This window comes from Trachypithecus francoisi, unplaced genomic scaffold (genome assembly GCF_009764315.1).
Source record: "Trachypithecus francoisi isolate TF-2019V2 unplaced genomic scaffold, Tfra_2.0 Lachesis_group5, whole genome shotgun sequence".
In the NCBI taxonomy this organism is placed as follows: Eukaryota; Metazoa; Chordata; class Mammalia; order Primates; family Cercopithecidae; genus Trachypithecus; species Trachypithecus francoisi.
In genome coordinates this window covers 68,333,361-68,351,811 of record NW_022681470.1, presented here as the reverse complement: position 1 = coordinate 68,351,811, position 18,451 = coordinate 68,333,361, and the positions used below count along the sequence as shown (strand labels likewise).

Genomic DNA, 18,451 nt, shown 5'->3' with positions numbered 1-18,451 from the left:
AGTTGTGGGGAGTTATACATGACCTACTTTTTCCTAGAAGAAAAGTTTAGGTACTACCATACATCAGATGGGAAAAGTTTCTTGTAGGCATTTTCTAATATGGAATGGTTTCTCGAACTTGATTCTTGGGTTCTTTCTGTATTCATTTATTCTATTATTTTCTTATAAACGATATAATCTATAATGAATGGCTAAATTTAAAAACACATTTTTCTTGTGTGTCCTCTAATAAGAATGTATTTGTCATTTATTTTGGGCATGCACAAAGAGAGAGAGATTCTGTTTAGAGTTCTAAGTCAGATTATTCTTCTTTTTGAGGAGATCCTGACACCCCAGTGTTAACTAGTTAGCAGTTATTAATATTCATAACCTTTTGATAACAGGAGGGAACATAAAATTAATACAACATACTTAATAACTAAACTAGGTACTTTAGCCCAAGTACAGTCATGCACCACACGACACTTCAGTCAGTGACTGCAAATACACTGGTGTTCTTTAAAATTATAACATCAGCAGGGCACAGTGGCTCACACCTGTCATCCCAGCACTTTGGGAGGCCAAGACAGGCCTGAGATCAGGACTTCAAGATCAGTCTGGCTAACATGGTGGAACCCCATCTCTACTAAAAAATAAAAAACTTAGCCAGGTGTGGTGGCGGACACCTGTAATCCCAGCTACTCGGGAGGCTGAGATAGGAGAATCGCTTGAGCCTGGGAGGCAAAGGTTGCTGACCCAAGATCGCACCACTGCACTCCAGCCTGTGCAAGAGAGTAAGAACCTGTCTCAAAAAATAAATAAATATATATAGTATTTTTACTATACCTTTTCTATGTTTAGATACACAGATATTACCAGTTATAACTGCCTATGTACATTACTACAGTACATACAGTACAGTATATTACTGTATAGCATAGGACTGTTGCCTAGGAGCAAAAGCTATACCATATAGCCTAGGTGTGTAGTAGCCTTTGCCACCTATGTTTGTACAAGTACAATCTGATTCACAGCACAACAAAATCGCCTAACAGCACCTTTCTCAGACCATATCCCCATTGTTAAGGGACATGACTGTACTTGCAATTTTTAATATTCTTAAAAATGATAGTCATGTTCTTGGCTTGCTCTCTACATCCATTCCTAAAAAGAATGTAGGCCTACATTAAGACAAAATTTCATATTATTTCACCTTTATTTTATATTCTATTTTACTCAATTGCAAGCTTATTAAGAACAAGTTTTGATCATAACTTACCCTTACCTCATCCATATTACACTAGAATTATATCATATAGAAAAACATTTTTTCCATTAGTTTTATAAGACGTATCCACAGTGTGATTTATTTTTAGTTATGTAATTTTAAAAAACCACTTTGGTGTAGATTTTTCAAAAATGATAACCCTGAAATTAATGAAAATTGTCATTAAAAGATTTCTAGTTTTGCTTTTATAAAAATCATTATTTCAAATTTCACAGTGAAGAGGTACTAAATTCCTCATAGGACATGAAATTATATAAAAATAGAAGACATAGACATCTTTAAATCTTTAATCCTTTGATTAAGCAGCAAGCATATCACTCTTCCAGGCCAAACACTGCTTAAACAAAAAAGAAAAATAATGACGTGCAAAATATTTACAAAATATGCAAAGCACACAATAAAGACATCTCACTATATACATGTGTCATATTACTAATGAAGCTAAGGTTTTTCTACTGTGTGCTCTAATGCATGTAAATCAAATTACAGCACATCCCTCAGATACAGCACCTTGGCCCATGTCTGGATAGAACAGATTTTTTAATGAATCACAATATACTGAACAACTGGACAGATGCTAGTGCTGACCAACTTGACTGACATATCCCACATACTGTGTACTGAAGGTCTACTGACAAGAGACAAGACAATAAACGCTGTAAAGGTATAGTATGCACATACATAAGACAATCTAAGTGCTTTAAAAAAATGCTTTAGCTATTTTAAGATACATAACTGTCCCCTGTGGCTTTTAAAGAAAAAATAAGTATAAATTGTTGAATATTAAGAATTTTAAATCAGCCAAATTCAGGTCCAAGAACTATTTAAGATGATTCAATGAGAAAGAAAAGAACCTAACCTGGAAAAAGAGTTTCAGATATGCCAGTACGTAGGGTATTTATGGAAATAAGTGGTCTAAAATGAAAAATTAAAACTAATCAATGAATTTAAATCTATAGCACTTTAAGGCTGTGGAGCCAACGATAGGGAATATTTTGGGAAAACATGATCTTTCAAAACATAAATTAGGGCCTTATGTTGACTATTTTGTGAAGTATTCTACACGTAGTAAGAATATGAATGTGCAAACATTTAGCCTATGTCCACTAGTATAGCAATCTAAGTGATCTGTCCCTTTGCACAAATAATGATTCCAATATGAAATCATTGTATCAAAAATATTAATTACACATTGTTGAAATACTATCACTTGTAAAATATTCTTTGTAAGTACTTAATGATTATGGGTTGAATTAAGAAGACTTGATGTCTTTTTGTTTTTCTATAAAAAGGGGTCTCAGCATTTTTAGTTAACAGCACAATTGTGACAATATACTGATACATCTTTAGATAACACAGAACAAATTCTTAAATTTATTTTTGAAATAATGTTGATGATTTAACCCTAAACCAATCCCACGAATACAGGTTGGCTGCAAGGAATACACAAATGTATCCAAATAGTACAATAGAGATTTATCAAGAAAACACTTTTCATATTAAATGCAGACCATATTATTAAGTATAAGGGCAATTTTAAGTTCAGAAACCAAACACGAAAAGGGTACTGTAAATAAATGCTTCCATAACCACTGTGTCTACATAACTAACAAAATATAATTCTTCTCTGAAGTCCCCAGATGTAGGCAACTACTAGTTAAAAGCAGATAGCATTTAGAAACAAAAAAAAAAAACCCAACTCCATTTTCAAGGAACTTAGAGATTATATTTCAACAAATTAAGTCCTCATTTGTATGCAAAATTATTCTTCCAATCCTCTCATTACTGATAGATGATGAGTCAATGACCTTTAAACAAGGACTCTGTGCTAGGACCCTAAACTGTATGTTAAAGGGTTAGTAGGTTCAGTACATTCTTTGTGGTTTTATATAATTGCTTTGCAATTGATTAAATTGCTTTCTTTTAAAGGAACATATTAAAATTCCTTTAGAAAAAAAAGCAACATTTTTTGAAAGAAGGGATATGCAGCTATAATTTCTTAAATATGCATAAAATGAACATATGTCAAAATCGGAAATGCTGGCTATTCTTGCACTCCTAACATAGGAAAATGGTTTTTAAAAAATTAAATTAAAGAAAAAAGCCGAACATCCTTAACTTAAGAAACTTAAGGAGTTTTCACAATTCCTAAGTCAATATTCCTGTACTAAGAGCCTTGACTATGAAGAGGCAGGAATATAAAGAACCTCGATAAAATAAATACAGTAAAAACAAAACAAAAACTTGGTATATAGAATACTTAAATCTTTTTTTTTTCCTTTTATGAGATCAACATTGCTGAACATATACTCTAGAAAGGAGGCTAACTGGAGGCTTTTTGTTGTGTAACATTTTAGTCTAGTGGACTGAAAAATTTCTTAGACATCCACTTATGCTAGTCCACTGCCACAGAACTAGTTCGCAGCCTCAGTATCTAGAAATGATTATTCTTTCCTCTTTTTCATCAGTCAGATGAGCATTGGTGTAATGATGGGGTGAAAAGTTACTGCAGGTCTGTCCAATTTAATTTTTAGTGCAGTGAGGACTGTGAATCTGTCTGAATTCCAATAAGTGATGGTGGCTGTTGACCACCAACCGTGGACAACACTGGTCTTGGGTTTAGACGGGGTGGCATAGAATTAGCAGGGCGAATAAGAGGTGGTGGAGGCTGATTTAAAGTTGGCCGGGGCTGGATGAACCGAGCCTGCTGCTGGAGTGGAGGAGGCTGCCGGTGAAGAGCGGGGGCAGCAGGCAGTGTTGGACGAAGAAGTGGTGGAGGCTGGTTCAGAGTGGCAATAGGGGCTGTTGGTGTTGGAGTGGATGATGGGACAGGAGGTGATGGACCCAGTGTCCGAGGAGCCTGTGGGGTCTGTGCCTAGAGGTGAGGAAACAAAAATACACGTATGAGATGTAAGTCCTAATGAACTTAATACAATATAGTTTGGGCTGTCACAGGAAAAACAAAACAAATAAAAATAAAACAAAAACATAACACCAGTGTTTATTGGAAGCACAAGCTTCTTTTATTTTAAACAAAACAAAACAAAAAACCAAAAACCAACGAGGCTACCAAACAGGCATCTTTATTTGTAAACAGCTTAACACTGGAAATAAAAATAAGACTATGAAAGAACAATACACTCCATTCTTCTAGAATCAGAACTTAGCATGTCATTATGACTTAAGAGTCACGAGAGATGCACCACTGAGTAAGTGTATTGTCAACCTTTCATGCTCAATTTAGCTAGTCCTCTTGACAAATTAACCTTACAGAATACCACACAAAATGGTGATTCCTATACTCATATTAGCTCAAATTCCATACACAAACACACCTCCTCTTCTTCATCAGTGCTCTTCCCTGATGGCACATTAGAAGCACTTTTTGTCTCCTCCCCTAAAGTAGAAGCATCACCATTAGAAGCCTGGGTTCCTTGTTCTGCTTCCCACTCCTGCAATACCTCCTCTAAGTTAAACCGACGCCTGTAGTTTACAAAGAAGTTCTTCACTTGGCCAACAGTCTTGTTGCCAATTACATCTGCAATAGCTTGAAAATCTTTACCATATTTGCGGACACCTGGAAGGCAAAGTAAATAATACACCTGTGAAGGATCAATAAGGAGAGCTGTGTGTACTATACATCATGCACACACAAAAGATACCAGCAATGACAATCCTTTCTGACAAACTCTGCTCAGTTCTCAATTCTGAGATACAGGCTAAGATATCAGGGTCACAGATGAAAACTATCAGTTATGTCATTTCATCGAGCCAGCCACTTGCCTTCAACTGAACAATCAGAAACTTACCATTTTTTACATACTCAGTTATTTTCTCCAATCCTCTCTTGAACTCTCAAATACAGTCCATTTATTGTAAAGCATTGAATTCTTTGTTCCATCCTCAATTCCACATTCATTTATTTCCCTAGTAGCCAGTCACCTAAATTTGAGCAACATCGTTTGTAAACAAAACTGGATGGGAATGAGCCATCTCTCTTATCCCCTCAATGGACTGAGTGAGTAGCCTTAGGGTTCCCCCATTAAGAAAAGCATTATAATTTTGGTCTTAATACTAACTTCAACATGAATACTTGCCTATACCACCAGGGTACCAACAAATTGAAATTAGGTAAGAACTTAAACATGAAAAGCAGGAGAATCATCACAAGTTGGTGGATTTTTAAAAGGGAAGTTTTTTTCAGAGTCAGTTGGATTTTAACTCATCTAGTAGTTTTAAAGACTGAATGGATGTAAGATTATAGCTTAAAGAATAAGGTAACAGTAATGACTACCTGAAGAGCACTTGTGCTCATCATCACTATCTTAAACTTAAGAAGGGATATATATTGTTAATTGAGAACCTAACTTTACACTAAGGAAGTTTCATTATAATGAAGGGTAATAATTGATTAAGAAGTTGAGATTGTTAACTATACTATAGAATTTTAAATAGATAATTTCCTCTTAAGGGAATTCTAAAAGAAGTTCACAGACTCATTCTAGAAGCAGATGCACTTAGCTCAAAATAGAATAGAAAATAGAAAAGTTGTTGAAAATTTTTATAATTTGATAACTGCTTTTAAAAATACCAGAAAACAGTAACTCATTAATGAAAGAGATGAGAAAGGAGACAAAAATATGGGGGCTTAAATAAACAACATGTATATGATCACAGATGAGAGAATATATGGATATGTTAATACCCAGCAGAAATGCTATTCTTACCAATACCAATTAATATGAAATACTCAATTACCCTAAAGCACTATCATGATGTAACAATCCTACTTTTAAATTCTGCTTTACTTTAAATTGAGAATTTGGAAATAAGCATCTCTGACTACATTAAACTAGCTGGGCTTGACTCTAAGGGGAATTCCTTTATCTAAGAGCACTCTGGACAGCAGATCTGACATTACTATCCTCTAATTATATCCCATTTTTAAGGTAGAGTTCTGGGTTTGTAAGCTATGCTCATTTGCTGTGTTCTCAAAGGAAAATACATGTACATGACAATAAAGTAACAACGATAGATACTGTTTATAATATTTTATCAGCATAAATGAATTTATACTCCCTTTAAACCCATGAGGTTGATTTCCAGTTTGAACTTCACAGTTAAGTATAAATTCTAATAGTGACTAGATTCCACTGAGAGTTTATTTGGTAATAAAAATCCAAGGATATTTGATAGGAGTTACTGTTATATATTCAAGTACTTCTCTACTACTTTTACATTTTAGAAAATAGCAACTCTTAGAAGGGTGAGTCTCTGTGCCATTTCTAAATTCTAAATTTGAGTTTGCTGCACTGAAGATTAACTACTAATTAGAAACTACATATAATGTTCTATCAGTTACTAATTTTCATAAGGGACACTTAATTTACATTCTAGCAATGGCTAAACCTACTGAACACATGAGTTTAGAAGTGAAAACCTTAAAACAGTCTAAGATGAGACTGTAGTCCTAAGAAGTCACATTAAAACTAACTCTGAGTCCAAGTCTAAAGATATTATAAACCTCAGAACACTTATTTTGCAAAATATATTCCAAAACTCTAAGTTGTTCCCAAGTCTGATTCCATTAAATAAGTGCCCCTTCTTCTGACTATACTCCTTTTGATCTTCCACTTAATTTTCTCTTGTTCAATGGACTTTACCTTGTCACCAATATTGTTACATTTGTAAAATTATATATCTTAAATTCAAAACTACTTCCTGTAAGAGTGTTTCTAGAGATGTTCAATGTTGACAGCTTTTTCTAACTCACCCAAGTATGCTTATAATTAACTATAATATGTTTATAATTAACTCATGTATGCCAGTTAAACTCTTAAGGCTCAGACCACACTGTAGACTTCTGTAGTTTGGCTGAGGATTCCAACCTCAGATATTCCAACCTAGATATTCCAACAAATATCTAGGCCCATTTGTTCCTGAGAACAAATCCCCTCAGCCTGAAGGATGGCTGGACGGGGTCTGGAATAGCTGGAGCTCCTTGGCAATCTCATTTGGACAAGAGCAGCTTCATCTGCTTGCCCTAGTGTGTTGTGACAAATTTCATAATTTTCTCCGTGTACCATGATGTGAAAAAGGTTGGAAAGTACTGTCCTAGAAAATACAAAGCAGCACTAGCATTACTACAATGCTGAGTACGCAGGAAGTGCTTAGGAAATAAGGAAATACGATTGTTCTTCCCTAAACCACAAGAGGTATTAGATATATATAGCTGAATTTTTCATCACCTTCACACTCAGAATGGCATGGCTCAAGAGCATTTTGTTTAGACGATGGAACTCTTAAACTCTAAACGGTTGCTAGCAACTAGGCAAACTCTAGTGAAACCCCAACTGACTCAATGAGACTGCTCCTTTAAAATAATCTCCAGCTAGGTGTCTGAAACAACTAGCAGGTGGTAGTGATGAGCAGCAACTAACTTTCACAACTTATGGCATCAGAGCTACCCTAGTTTCAGTCTGTCCCTGGGGAAGGGCACTCCATTATTTTTTCATAGTTGATAATAAACAAGGTGATGTGACTACTATCTCAGGAAGGGAGTTAAATATGATTAAGTCAATCTCCCTTCCTGAAGATGTAAAAGGTATGCTTGAACTATAGTTGTTAAGTCTCACTTCTAGGGAAAGAGGTCATTTTCAAAGATGAGTGGAATAAACAGACAAATAGTACGTTTCCCAGGAAGAAAAAAACTGTTTTCAGTCAAATTTCTAAATTTCATTTGAAAGCTACAATGAAACAACTTGGCTTTCTATGCTGGCAGATGATACCTTATAATCTTTATAAAGTTTTATTTGGGAATTAACATAAAAATATAAGTCATTAGGATATTGTTATCATTACATTTTATGAAAGCCCACATATTCCAACCAGGAATCTATATTACCCAATGCAAAACATCTTTTTAAAATATTTCTTGTCAATACTTTTAACTTGCTAAAGAAGATATTTTTATTAGCAGTAGAGACATTAGCACAGCCATTATCTGAATTATCAGACATTCTGAATTAGTGGAGTCTGTCCACACATTTTTTTTTTTTTTTTAACTCTTTGGCTAGTAAGATGGTGGTAACTTCAGGAGAATTTATGTGGTATTTCCCAACTGTAAAATCAGAATCTGAATCTTTTTAAATTATTGTTATGTTTAGCTAGAAGGGATAGCATGGATAGCTGCCTTTGGTATGTTTAAAACCACTTTTTAAAATTTGGTTTTGGGGCTGGGCATGGTGGCTCATGCCTGTAATCCCAACACTTTGGGAGGCCAAGGCGGACAGATCACTTAAGTCAGGAGTTCGAGACCAGCCTAGCCAAAATGGTAAAACCCAGTTTCTACTAAAAATACAAAAATTAGCCGGGTGTGGTGGTAAACGCCTGTAGTCCCAGCTATTCGGGAGGCTGAGGCACAAGAATCACTTAAACCCAGGAGGTGGAGGTTGCAGTGAGCCGAGATACTGCCACAGTGCTCCAGTCTGGGTGACAAAGTGAGACTCTGTCTCAAAAAAAAAAAAAAAAAAAAAAAAAATTGATTTTGGACCACAAAAAAAAAAAAAAAAAAAAACACACACCCAAAAGACGAAACATGGTAAGCTGCTTATAGATAATCAAATTTCAGAGGATTTTTTTTCTGGCTTTCACAGCAAAATTTATTAAAGTGAACATGTACTTAGTTTAACTGGGAAACATTAATTTTTCAAAAATATATTTTTGAAATAACAGGAATACAGTAACATCTAGAAACTCCAGAGATATGATTCTCTTCTATCATTAAGACATACATTTTAAACTCAAGCCATTTGGGAGTGTGTATTTCTTTCCACCTCCTATAAATCTCTTCAAGAATTCCATATTAAAAGGTAGAAAAGGTAGCAGTAGCAGCAGAACAGTGACTGATGTATACATGGAAGGGGCTAAAAGTCAAATTCACATTGTAAGTTACATTATTCCATTACAAAAATGCTGGAAATTTTGAATCATTAATTATTTAATGTAAGTGTATCAGAGGGCTGACAATTATACTTTTGAACCTCCATTCTTATGGTATCTGTTATAATAGAAAAATAATCTCTAAAGCAAAAGGGTGCTTTTCAGATGGAAAGATATAAATCTCCTCGTTCTACTTCCTTTTGATCATTCATGTACTGTGTTACCATCCTTTTATTTTTAAGCAACTGCCAAATCTACTTTTTCTCCTTTATAAACCCTTCTATCTTTTTGTTAGTATGAGATGGAAAAAAAAACAATTTATAGACTTGAAAATTCATTTATCTTAAAAAGGTGAGTGAACTACAAGAAAAGGTAACTTTTACTATAAGCCTAAGTCACATGAACATAGTTCTGTCATTTTCTGTTTTATATAAAAAGGTAGTAATTATAAAAAATAACTAAACATAAAAAATAACTATATAAAAATAACTAATTAAAGCTGACATCTTTATACAATTGGAAAAAATTTTGTTTATCCTAAAGTAGCATAAATTTTAGTTGGGAAGCATTTTTTTTAAGCACTAGTGACTAGGAAATGAATATATTTAAGAGGCGGCTTATAATTAAAATGCAAATACCGTATACCATGCTTCTAGCCTCTACATACTTTAAAAAAGTGTTTTGTACTATAATTTAAACATACTGCTTTTTGAAAACAGCTAACCATCATTCCATTTTACATGGAAAAAAGATACACCTAGAATAATCTAATTCCTTTTTAAATTCTTTTTTTTTTGAGTCAGAGTCTCACTCTGTTGCCCAGGCTGGAGTGCCATCTTGGCTCACTGCAACCTCCACCTCCCAAGTTCAAGCAAATCTCCTGCCTCGGCCTCCCAAGCAGTTGGGACTACAGGTGTGCGCCACCATACCTGGCTAATTGTTTGTATTTTCAGTTAAGATGGGGTTTCACCATGTTGGCCAGGCTAGTCTCAAACTCCTGGCCTCAAGTGAGTCACCTACCTCGGCCTCCCAAAGTGCTGGGATGACAGGTGTAAGCCACCACACCCAGCCCCTTTAAAAATTCTTAATTTCTGAATGCTGTTTATCATATGAATATCAAGTTGGATTTTAGGATAACTTCCAAATGCATTATAGGTTAGAGAAAAGTATTTATATATGTATAAGCTACAAACAGGAATATTTTATCATTAACACAAATATGGAAAGATCATTATTGGTCATAATAAAATTTGGTCATAATAAAAATTAGATACTTAGGGTTGGAACAACTGATAGAAACTATAGAAGTACCTTTCCTGGCAAATATTTTAAGAGGATTAAATTAGAAGTATTAATGATATCCTACCTGGAGACTCTTGAAGAATTCTATTAAAATTATAACTATAGGTAGAACTAGAATTAACATAATAAGGTGACTGATTACAAAAGTGTAAACAGACATTCCTATTTCATCTGAGCATGGTTTCCCCTCTCTTCCAATTAAGAAAGAAAGAAGGGAAACTTAGTTAAATAGTTAACATTTAGTTAACAACTATATGAGTAGATGGAACAGGAAAGTAGGGTGGGAAATACATATTTAAGCCCTAGGAAAGGAAATGATCTCAATATGTTTGGTTTCAAAAGAGTAGTAACAAAAAAACTTATTTAATAGTAAAGTTGTAAATCTCACTAGTTGCGCCAGAGTCAATATTTTTTTCTGCAGGTCACTTTAATAGTCTTCTACTATAAGCCAGATAAAATAAAGCATTTAACAAGTAAGTGTCAAATCAGAAATATATGTGTAAAATGTCTTGCATATAAAGTGCTATTCAAATTAAAACATGTTAATATCAAAAGTTTATTATTACTTTGGAAAACTAAATTGGTCATTAGAATAATATAAAGGTTTACCAAAAAAACAAAAACAATTGCCTGCTAAGATAAGTACTTCTAGATAGTAAACTGTGTATTAAAAGACCCTGAAATTACGTCCCTTAACTGCACTGAAACTCAGGTACAGGGGACGTTACTACATGATTATACTATTTATAAGACACACTTCTGAGCACCATATAAATGCATGGGCATATAAGACAATATGACACTTTAAAATTCTCTTTAAAATAGCTATTTTGGGCACGAATAGCCTTTATAGTTTTATTTTATGTAACAACAACAAAAACCCAAAAATGAAAACAAAAAAAATCCAAAGAATAAATAAAACAGAGACATTAACACCATTAACACATTATTTAAAAAGTGCCTTTGAAATCCTGCAAACATGCATACTTCCATACAAACTGCTGCATTAGTGTAACTTCAAGGGTTACTTTTTAAATGCACATAGTATAATACTGAATATACCTCAGTACAGAGGAAATGTTTGGTTATATATATGACTACTCCATTATTTTATTTTAATATTTATAAGTTATGTCCACATATATAGTTCAAACTATATATTTAGATATTACCACTGCTCTTCCTTTGAATGCAGCTTTGGGTAGTAACCAACCCAGCCATAAGATTCAATGGACTCTATAACTTAAAGTACTGCTGTAGAGCAAGATCAAATACTGAGTGCTGTGTAGAGAAGTATTAGCCTAGATTTTTTTTCCTATGACACTCTTTTCAGAAAATTCTTTCACTGGGATAATTTCTTAAAAATACAGAGTTAATATACTAGTCTTCAAGCAACTGAATACTGGAAATCAGGGTTCAGTTTTTATCAGGCTACTAAGATAGAGGGAAATAGCAGCTTTACATGAATAAAAGAAATCCCTATTCAAAATGACTATATTAAACATGTAGGCCATTGCTAAATGAATATAAAGCAGCCACTGAAAATGCTAATTTTTTAAACAATAATTTAAATTAGCAGAGCCTAATTTTAAAACAGCTATTTTTGAACATTATGAACTATAAACCTTGTTTTGACTCATTCAGAAACTCAGTTCTATAATTACAGATGTGTCCAATGCACATCCAGCACCCTGTGTCATAGTATCAATTCTTTATGAAATGACTGTGCTGTGCTGCACAGGCCAAAGCAAGGGCTGACATCATCCTGCTGGCACCCTCCTGTGTCATTTTCAAATCATGCTGGCTGGCTAATTCTTACTCTCTCTAATCCAAACTGCAGAGTCATCTATCAGTCGATCAATCGGAATGATGTCTGCACAGCATTTTTGTGTTAAATATGTTCTCTGAAGACTATTTGGCAACATTTTAAAAGGTATGCTTATATGTTTCACTGGGGCCCCACTCTCTCAACAGTAGTTAACCTAGATTTAAAAAAAGCTATTAGCACTCAACACAAAGAGGTGCTCAGGCAGGAAGAAACAAAATGTAGACCAAACTTTAAATTGTATAATCAGACCTGCACATAAATTTATCATGAAGAGGAAACAAATCCGTAACAATGAATAAAAATATACAATTTGTCTTTAAGTCATTTAAACATGAGAAAATCCAAGTTTATAATGCTTCCAATTTGCCCATGGGTATTCCTAATAAAAAAAAAGTCTTCTACCATATAATTCAACAAAACATTATTAGAAATAGTGCATTTAAAATGCTGAATGTGATTTTTTGATATCTCTCAAGTCTCTTTTCAAAAATATACCTATTTAAAGTCAGGTTTCTAAGCATTCAGTGGTACATCTCTTAAGGGAAGTATGAAACATTGAAAGTTAAGCATGTAGTTAATATTTTCAATCCTGACATTTATCAGATAAACACTATTTTACAAAGTAGAGAAATCAGAAACATCTACAGTTTATTGATGCTTTTAACTATGAGTTATCAATTAATGATATATAGTAAGAATGAACCCAATTACAGGAATATCAAAGGAAAAGCACAGAGAGCCCATGTGACTTTTTCATGCTTAATTATCACCATCAATTATTTAGTGCCGAGAATGCATTACGTGCTGTTCAGGACTCAAAATGTACGTAGACTTGAGTATGTCACATCCACAAATACAACAAAGAATTCCTGGTCACCAGGACTTTGTGATAAGCACAAGAGCCCTTTCTTGATCAATTTCTAAAGGAAGGGAAGAACTAGGGTAGTCACCTTTCATGACAAATTAAATAATTATTAACAACAGTAACTGCTTATCTTTAATATACCTTGCACTGCTAGAAGCTGCTCCTCTGTGGTCCAACGGGCATTAATTTTCTGATTTGACTACAAAATTAAAGAGAAGTTTCCTAATGAGGATATGAAGACAGACATTTTCCAAAGTGCTTTTTTTTTTTTTTAATTTTCATCAAATCACAGACATGAGATTACTACAACTCTGATTTATGAAGATTCCATTTTTAGAAAGAGTAAAAATACATATTTTGAATTACCTTTTACCCATGCAGAAAGATAATGAAAGGGAAATGTACCAATTTGTGACAAGGAACAACATTTGCATTTATGCTCTAATTAGAGATATTAAAATGTGAGAAAATCTATTAGTCTCCCATTTTCCAACTATGATATTCCTATCACACATTGCAGCTATGAATTTTAGCCTAGTTTTAAACATTTAAGAGACTTTCTTTCCTTTCCTTTCTTTCTTTTTTGAGACAGGGGCTTGTTCTGTTGCCCAGGCCGAGTGTGCAGTGACATGATCACAGCTCACAGCAACCTCAAAATCCCAGGCTCAAGCAATCCTCTTACCTCAGCCTTCCAAGTAATGGCTGGCACCATGGGCACCTGCCACCACACTCAGCTAATTTTTTTTTTTTTTTTTAGAGATGAGGTCTCGCTATGTGGCCAGGCTGGTCTCAAACCTCTAGCCATAAGCAAGAAACTTTATTTTCTTCCTCACCCTGATGCCCAGGCTGGAGTGCAGTGGCATGATCTTGGCTCACTGCAACCTCTGCCTCCCAGGTTCAATTGATTCTCCTGCCTCAGCCTCCTGAATAGCTGGGATTACAGGCACCCACCACCACGTCCGGCCAATTTTGTATTTTTACTGGAGATGAGGCTTCACCATATTGGCCAGGCTGGTCTCAAACTCCTGACCTCAAGTGACTTGCCCATCTGGGCCTCCCAAAGTGCTGGGATTACAAACGTGAGCTACTGCACCCAGCTGAAACTTAATTTTCTTCAGAGACGATTTATGACTCCAAAATTTCTTCCCTTCATATTTAAGATTAAACTATCCTTAATCCCCGAAAACAGTGGTATAAATTATCATAGGACTACAGAACAGGCCTAAGTCCTAAAATATTTCTTTAAATTTCTGAAGCAGAAAGTGATCCTGATAAGAATATGTTTTCTCAAGACCCCCCAATATTTCTCCCCACAAAGATCCTAAATTTAGGATTTTCAGTATGGTAATATTACAACAGCAAATATCTAATCAGACTTCACTAGTGTGTACCCACTGAGTGGTAAATCAAGGACCTTTGACAGTAGATGGACAGAAATAAATGCACCAACATGCAGGGGTTTGCAGAAGGAACTGCCAAGATAAAGTGGCTCCGTGTAATACCTGGGCATGTTGGGCAAAACAGAAAGAGGGCTTCCTTTGAGAAGGGGCGTTTAGGTTACCTCACTCATGGTCTTAGCAATAAGAGTTTCTATAGCACACAGAGGTTCTAGGTAACACCAACTTTCTCACCAAAAGTAAGGAGGTTCAAGTACTCAGAAAGAAGAATGAAACAAAAATCCAAAGTTAAAAAAAAAGAGAGGAAAAATGAAAAAGTAAAAAAAAAAAAAACAAAACGGACTTAAGAGTTAACAAGAGAAAAACCTAAAACAAATCACTGTATTCTAGATGAGGAGATTAAAAAGGGACAGTAGGGCAGGCGAGGTAGTAAACAGTGTATAAGCCTCAAGGTTAGGAACCTGGTGATGAGGCAAAGGAAAAACAGTAAAAAGGAAGAGAGAAAGGGGAGAATAGGACAAAAACTATGAGAGACATAAAGAAACAGTAATAAAAGAGCACAACAAATCTAAAAAAGTTAAGAAAAAAAAAAAAAGGAGATAGGAAAAATTAGGTAAACATATGTTCCCCCAAAAAGGGAGTAACAAGAATGGAGGAGGAACTCTATTAAGAAGGGATATATATCGTTAATTGAGACCCTAACTTTACACTAAGGAACTTTACACTGAGTTCATGCACAGGCAATCTGATGCTACCTTGGCTGTGGAAGGTGGATAAAAGAAGATCTTGGTACTCAAGGGTAACTAGTACTGAAATCAATTTAAAATAGGTCAAAATATTTTATAGTAAATAGTAAATGGTAAAAAAAAAAAAAAAGGTTGACTGCAGTTCAATCCGAAATGTGAAACTAAACCCTGTAGAAATTAGCTCTTTTTAAAAAATAGTTAATGACTTGTTTAATACACTTTATTTTTGGCATATCTCTTCTGACTATACAATGGTGCAACATCCTTTGGCTCTGTAATTTACATGATCATAAAATGGGTCATTTTTTGCTTTAAAGGCTTATTGAAATAATTTTCTCAAGGGCCTCTCTTAATACTTGGTTCTCAAATTATTCTTTTGTGAAGTGCTTGCCTGTGAGTGATCACTTTTTTCTTTAATGGTTAATTCTGCTGGATACTCATCTGACAATTTTGTAGGTGACTAATGTCATTCTCTTGCAGTTTAACAGACTTCATGAAGTTTCTCATCTTTTGCAAAGTATGCAATTTCATTTTGGTTTGTGTTGTATTTGCATTGTATTAGCAAGAGAGTGACAGAGAAGGATAATGCAATGAATGGGACAGATAACAGCTAAAGTTAATTAGGAAGAGTTGGTGAGTAGAGCCTAATTTTATAAATGATTGGTTTATTAGTCAATGTTCTTGTTGGGCAATTTTTGCTTCTCCATGCATTACATGGATGAATGACGAGTTGGATATTGAGGATCTTCTGTACATACAACTTGCAATAACGATGTTGTAGGTTGCTCTAAGGATTAAATGTAACTAAATATGAGAATATATTTAGAATATATCTAAAAAGGCATCTGGCACACTGCCTAAGCAAATAAAAGTTGATCAATTCATGTTTATTAAATCTGAAAGAAACTGGAGAGAAAGGTATCATTAATGAAAAGGTAACAAAAAATGAAAGAAAAAATAACATGCATTATGAAAATTTTTTTCATCTAAACTGCAGAAAGCTTACAAATCAGAAAATGAATGAATACAAACAACTTTAAAGTTAAAAAGTACAGAGTATATGGGGGAATTTCAAGACGGGAGAAAAAGTCACAATGATTTAAGTGGGGAAACAGAACAAGGAAAGGTTGAAGACTGAGATGGGTTTTAGAATAGGAAAAGCTTCTGAAAGGCAAATAATGGGAAGGCAATCCACATGTAAGTAAAAACAGTATTTATGTCAGTAAGAAGTGATAGCCTGGCAAGCTGGTGATATTTAACTAAATTAAAATATGATAAGGGCCATCCACTTTTGGAAGGGTAGTAAAATTCAAGATTGATAAGTTCACACTAAATTTAATAAGCAATAGTTATGTTTTGTTTGGGGGCAAGGGATCAGGGGTATGATCATAACTAAATTAAGACTTTAATCCTGGAAAGCTCGGAGAGGGACAATGCTGTTAAGAACCTGAGAAATCAAGAAATGCTGCTGTGGGAGATGTGGGAAGGTGAGGCTAAGATTTAATTTAATTTGGGATACAATGAGAATGAGGCATTCAGGTGGAGTTCAGGTTCCACTTGAGGCTAAAATCAGATTCATTTATTTAAACACAGTTTTGAAGAGTCTGGGAAATTTTTATAAGAAAAAACAATGGAGTCATATCTTACTCAGGTCTAAAATTGGCCTACAATTTTTTTTTTTTAATTTTTTTTTCAAGATTACTCTTTAAATGTCTTTAAAAAGGTAGCCAGAGACAGGCACACAGTCTCTCAACACACCCATACAGCCAGGTATTCCTCCAGCACTGGAATGGACCACTAGTTTTTCAGTTAAACCACAGATGAAGCTGTTGGCTTGAATTTAGGGTAGTGTTGTTTTTTACAAACACACACACACACACACACACACACAAAATTCTCTCTCAGTTCAAAGAGACACACAGAAGGCATGCAGAAACTAAGACTGACTAAAGAAACAGTGGATTCCGAATTCTCAGTTCACCACTGCTCACTGTGGGGCATACATTCAATAAATGGAGTGTAAGAAGAATTGCCAGCACTACTACACTTGCTATTGCTAAACATTCTTTCTCTTTTATTTGACTGAATGTCTGGATAAATTTGTGTAATTTAAATGAACATATGATATGACTTTAACACAGTAAAACAATGAGATTGTGTATTCAAGACAGGGGAAATTAATTTTGAGGACAATTTGGAGAATGCCTATATGTACAGAAGACAAACCAGGGAACAGAAGAAGAGTTATAAAAGAGAACATAACCTCCCAAAAGTTAAAGGAAGAAAAAAAGGGGTAGTCATCTACAACAAGGGTTCAGAAAAAGGCAAGGGGAATGAGAAGTTAAAAGTTGTGGCAAGTGGTCATCAGTGCCAATGCTAACCTTTATAAGAGGCAGCTCAGTGGAAAAAGGCAGAAGGGGCTGAGCGCAGTAGCTCACACCTGTAATCCCAACACCTTGGGAGGCCGAGGCAGGTGGATCACTTGAGCCCAGGAGTTTGAGACCAGCCTGGGCAACACAGCAAGACCCTGTCTCTAATAAAATTACAAAAAATTAGCCAGGTGTGGTGGTGTGCCTGTGGTCCCAGCTACTCAGGAGGCTAAGGTGGGAGAATCACCTGAGCCCAGAAGATGGAAGTTGCAGAGAGCCGAGATCACACCACTGCACTCCAGCCTGGGGGATGGGAGTGAGATTGTCTCAAAAAAAAAGAAAGAAAAAGAAAAATGCAGAAGGGATGGCTGAAACTGTATAGGATTAAACAGTCAGTGTGTGACAAGTGGAAGCAGAAGAGGGGGAAGAGTGAAGAAAAAATAGGGTTGAAAATTTTAAATATACAGGACTCACATAAGTTACTGATTTTAATATTGTCTTTTAAATCTGAGAAACTTTGGTAGAGATTAAAGAAAGGACAACTAGAATATATCTAGGAATCTAAAACTGTGTGGTAGCTGTAGTTAGCTACAGTATGGTATCACAGAGTATATTCTTCTACAAAAACACCTATCTGAAATGCTGTTGCTTTAAAAATAATATAATAATATAAAATAAGACAATCGAATATATAACAATATCAAAGGTCCCAAAAAGCCTTCTAGAACTATCTATG

General features: G+C 34.8%; 1 protein-coding gene across 6 annotated transcripts in view; it reads right to left on the bottom strand.

Annotated features, from left to right (window-relative positions):
* Window positions 1-1,318: 1,318 nt before the first annotated feature.
* The window catches only part of RCOR3 (REST corepressor 3), a 57,579-nt gene continuing 40,446 nt past the window's right edge, over window positions 1,319-18,451 (bottom strand). For 4 of the 6 annotated variants that reach the window (XM_033200147.1, XM_033200145.1, XM_033200146.1 and 1 more), the window contains 3 exons: window positions 13,345-13,402; window positions 4,603-4,844; window positions 1,319-4,142 (listed from right to left, as the gene is read on the bottom strand). In XM_033200147.1, coding sequence (XP_033056038.1) covers window positions 3,798-4,142; window positions 4,603-4,844; window positions 13,345-13,402 — 645 coding nt within the window. In that variant the 3' untranslated portion in view covers window positions 1,319-3,797. The remainder of the gene's footprint in view (window positions 4,143-4,602; window positions 4,845-13,344; window positions 13,403-18,451) is intronic. The other 2 variants (XM_033200149.1, XM_033200148.1) reach the window with 2 other exon arrangements.